Genomic DNA, 4,357 nt, shown 5'->3' with positions numbered 1-4,357 from the left:
ACTTCCTTTCAGGGTACCGGAAGTGGACGGTCAAGTCAAAGAAATAGGTTTTTTTCCACCACAGAACAAGATAGCCACAAAAATTTCTTTGCTACATCCTCTTTACACCAATAGAAGGCGTATAGAGTGTCAGCAGACTCCTAAGTGTAAGACCATGTATAGGCATCAGGTTGAAAAGAGCATCATTTCTGACATTTCACTTCCTGGTCAGAAAAGTGCTGCAGAAGGACTTCTGTTTCACTCAGAGAAATAATTCCAACTCTTTTAGAAACTAGAAAGTGTTTTCTATCAAAAGAATAATAATATCATATTGTACGAGCAAGTTTGAGTAGGAGGCGTTTGAATGGCCGACGATTTCACTGGCTCCTCAACACTTTGCCTTGCAGCCATAAGAAGTAAAGTCTTGCTCACATCAGCTACCACACAGTCGTCCGGAACAGCTGTGCTCTCAGCATCTTTCAGTGTTGCTTGACTCGAAACAGCATTTGTGGCTATACTCTCCTTGTCTCAGGATGGTAAGTTGTGGTTGAAGAAATCCTCTAGTGGTGTGGGGCTGTGCTTTGGCAAAGTGGGGGGGTTATATCCTTCCTGTTTGCCCTGTCCGGGTGTATCATCGGATGAGCCACAGTGTCTCGACCCCTCCTGTCTCAGCCTCCAGTATTTATGCTGCAGTAGTTAATGTGTCGAGGGCTAGGTCAGGTTTTATATCTGGAGTACTTCTCCTGTCTTATCCAATGTCCTGTGTGAATTTAAGTATGCTCTCTCTAATCTCTCTTCTTTCTCCTTCTCGGAGGACCTGAGCCCTAGGACCATGCCTCAGGACGACCTGCATGATACTACTGCTTCCCAGTCCACCTGCCGTGCTCAGTTTCAACTGTTCTGCCTGCGGCTATGGAACCCTGACCTGTTCACCGGACGTGCTACCTGTCCCAGACCTGCTGTTTTCAACTCTCTAGAGACAGCAGAGCGTAGAGATACTCTTAATGATCGGCTATGAAAAGCCAACTGACATTTACTCCTGAGGTGCTGACCCTCGACAACTACTTGATTATTATTATTTGACCATGCTGGTCATTTATGAACATTTGAACATCTTGCCATGTTCTGTTATACTCACCGCACAGCCAGAAGAGGACTGGCCACCCCTCATAGCCTGGTCCTCTCTAGGTTTTCTTCCTAGAGTTTTTGCCTTTTCTAGAGTTTTCCTACCCACCGTGCTTCTACACCTGCATTGCTTGCTGTTTGGGGTTTTAGGCTGGGTTTCTGTACAGCACTTTGAGATATCAGCTGATGTACGAAAGGCTATATCAATAAATTTGATAAAAGGCATTTAGCTCATCTGGTAGGATCGCATCACTGTGCAGCTCGCGGCTGGCTTTCCCTTTGTAGTCTGTAATAGTTTTCAAGCCCTGCCACATGCGACGAGCGTATGGCGGAGTGACTTCTGCATAGCGCAACTTTAAGGGTAGCTTTAGTGTTTCTTAACTTCTTCCAGTGGGAAGTAATTGGTCAACTATACTTTCAGAGTAGGTTCACCAACTCTTATTACCTAGTAATTCTATGGTTTCCTCATTCTAACTCACCTGTGTCAGTGTGGGTGCAGGATTTTGTTCTAGCCAAGCAGTCACACAACTAATATATTCCTCATTGATGAACAGGATTTGATGATTAGTTGAATCAGGTGTCATTGCTTGTTTGGCCTGCTGCCACACTAATTCTTAGCCCTCTGCAGAGAAGACTGGCACTGTTCTCACAGCTAGCTGATACAGGACAATGCTGACACCTAGTGATCATAAACATAACTACACTCTTCACAACCAAGAGACAAAATGGAGCCTGCTCTTCGAACAATCGTTTCCAATGCAATACTTCCTTCAGTTTCTTCTTCCTTCCCTCTTTTTATTTATTTAGTCAAAGGTATCACTTTGTAGATTTATGTCAGAGGTAGTCATGATATAAATGTGTTGAGCCTGCGACCCAGGCTTTTCTGTGTCTATACAGTGCCGTAGAGCATTTTCCCTAACAGAGCAGCTGTGAGGAGAAATGTGGTTAACATTAAACACTGTCGGGCCTAGTCGTGGACTAAACAGCATGATCAATGGAGAATCCAGGAGTAGTATTAATGTGTTTCCTGCTGGACTGGTCAGAAGCTAGTTCCACAACAGAACTAAAACAGAACTGCAACAGCCTTCACACATAATAAAAACTAAACATTAAGACCCAACTACACCGGGGGATGTAATAATGACAACAGCCTTCACACATAATAAAAACTAAACATTAAGACCCAACTACACCGGGGATGTAATAATGACAACAGCCTTCACACATAATAAAAACTAAACATTAAGACCCAACTACACCGGGACCGTAATAATTGACAACAGCCTTCACACATAATAAAAACAAACATTAAGACCCAACTACACCGGGGATGTAATAATGACAACAGCCTTCACACATAATAAAAACTAAACATTAAGACCCAACTACACCGGGGGATGTAATAATGACAACAGCCTTCACAACTAATAAAAACTAAACATTAAGACCCAACTACACCGGGGATGTAATAATGACAACAGCCTTCACACATAATAAAAACTAAACATTAAGACCCAACTACACCGGGGGATGTAATAATGACAACAGCCTTCACACAATAAAAACTAAACATTAAGACCCAACTACACCGGGGATGTAATAATGACAACAGCCTTCACACATAATAAAAACTAAACATTAAGACCCAACTACACCGGGGATGTAATAATGACAACAGCGTTTTGAGGAAGATTCACACTTGTTTTATTGGATAATTCCAGAACATCAGAGGGACAGACAGACCGTCAGAGAACTGCTCATCTAAAAAAAAAAACATGTGTTTAGAAAACCAGCAAGATGGAGAGCTGTCACACACTACGCTGTGGTCGCCTAGGAGACACGCATGTCACTGTTACAGGGTCGCCTAGGAGACACACGCATGTCACTGTTACAGGGTCGCCTAGGGAACACGCATGTCACTGTTACAGGGTCGCCTAGGAGACACGCATGTCACTGTTACAGGTCGCCTAGGAGACACACGCATGTCACTGTTACAGGGTCGCCTAGGAGACACACGCATGTCACTGTTACAGGGTCGCCTAGGAGACACGCATGTCACTGTTACAGGGTCGCCTAGGAGACACGCATGTCACTGTTTACAGGGTCGCCTAGGAGACACGATGTCACTGTTACCAGGGTCGCCTAGGAGACACGCATGTCACTGTTACAGGGTCGCCTAGGAGACACGCATGTCACTGTTACAGGGTCGCCTAGGAGACACACGCATGTCACTGTTACAGGGTCGCCTAGGAGACACACGCATGTCAATCTGTCCAGAATGTTTCTCATGATCCTCTTCCTCTTTCTTATTGGACAACACACTTAGAACATGTTTCATGTAAAAACAGGAACATTTAGACAAAGCAAGGGAACGTCAGGGAGAACCGTTAATAAACCAGGACTAAGGTAGAACCCTAGGAGACTGTGGAGAAGGGGGGCACAGGAACACAACTCACTATGGGACGGGACACGCTTTGCTTCCTACACAATCATGAAATGCTGTTTAATTAAAAAAGATTTTAGTGTGTTCCTCTTGCCTACAGACACTTTGTTGATATGACCACTGCAGATCTGTATTGTATTACTCAGCTTTGCTTTGTGCTAAAAATCTGTACGGATAGTAGATAGTATACTTATAAAATCACTGATAAAAATATTCCTCTGTTAACAATATGCCTTGGAGGGGGACCACGAACACTGGGGCAGGCTGGGGGTTGGGGTCAGGGGTCGGCAGTGTTGCTACTCAGACTTGGCTTCCTCCTTCTCCGCCTCGGGAGCATCGTCCATCTGCAGGGTCAGAGGTTAGAGGTCAGTAGAACAACCTGACATTCCTGCTGGTAGTTTCTCATCCTAAAACAGGAGCTCATCTCTGCCATCAAGCTGACCAATGTCTTCTAATGTCCCTTTATGACCAGCCTCGTGTCCTCTACAGTCCAGGACGTCTTTCTAGTTCCTCCTACTAGTGTACATAAGCAATAAGGCCCGAGGGGGTGTGATATACGGCCAATATACCACGGCTAAGGGCTGTTCTTACGCACAACGCATCGGATACAGCCCTTAGCCGTGGTATATTGGCCATATGCCACAAACCCCCGAGGTGCCTTACTGCTATTAGAAACTGGTTACCACCGTAATTAGAGTAAAAATATATGTTCTCATACCCATGGTATAGGTCTGATATACCACGGATGTCAGCCAATCAGCATTGAAAAGGTCAAAACACCCTGTTTATAAAGAAGTGTATAGTATAGTA

General features: G+C 44.5%; 1 protein-coding gene and 1 long non-coding RNA gene across 4 annotated transcripts in view; one reads left to right on the top strand and one right to left on the bottom strand.

Moving 5' to 3' along the window:
- Nucleotides 1-2,784: 2,784 nt before the first annotated feature.
- hmgn6 (high mobility group nucleosome binding domain 6) overlaps nucleotides 2,785-4,357 on the bottom strand; it is a 29,778-nt gene continuing 28,205 nt past the window's right edge. For both annotated transcript variants that reach the window (XM_070440711.1, XM_070440712.1), the window contains exon 6: nucleotides 2,785-3,891. In XM_070440711.1, coding sequence (XP_070296812.1) covers nucleotides 3,844-3,891 — 48 coding nt within the window. In that variant the 3' untranslated portion in view covers nucleotides 2,785-3,843. The remainder of the gene's footprint in view (nucleotides 3,892-4,357) is intronic.
- The window catches only part of LOC139025575 (uncharacterized), a 2,913-nt gene continuing 2,823 nt past the window's right edge, over nucleotides 4,268-4,357 (top strand). For both annotated transcript variants that reach the window (XR_011477173.1, XR_011477174.1), the window contains exon 1: nucleotides 4,268-4,349. This is a non-coding gene — a long non-coding RNA (uncharacterized lncRNA). The remainder of the gene's footprint in view (nucleotides 4,350-4,357) is intronic.

The sequence above is a fragment of the Salvelinus sp. IW2-2015 genome, unplaced genomic scaffold (assembly GCF_002910315.2).
Source record: "Salvelinus sp. IW2-2015 unplaced genomic scaffold, ASM291031v2 Un_scaffold2873, whole genome shotgun sequence".
NCBI classification, from domain to species: Eukaryota; Metazoa; Chordata; class Actinopteri; order Salmoniformes; family Salmonidae; genus Salvelinus; species Salvelinus sp. IW2-2015.
This window is presented reverse-complemented; position numbering and strand designations above follow the sequence as displayed.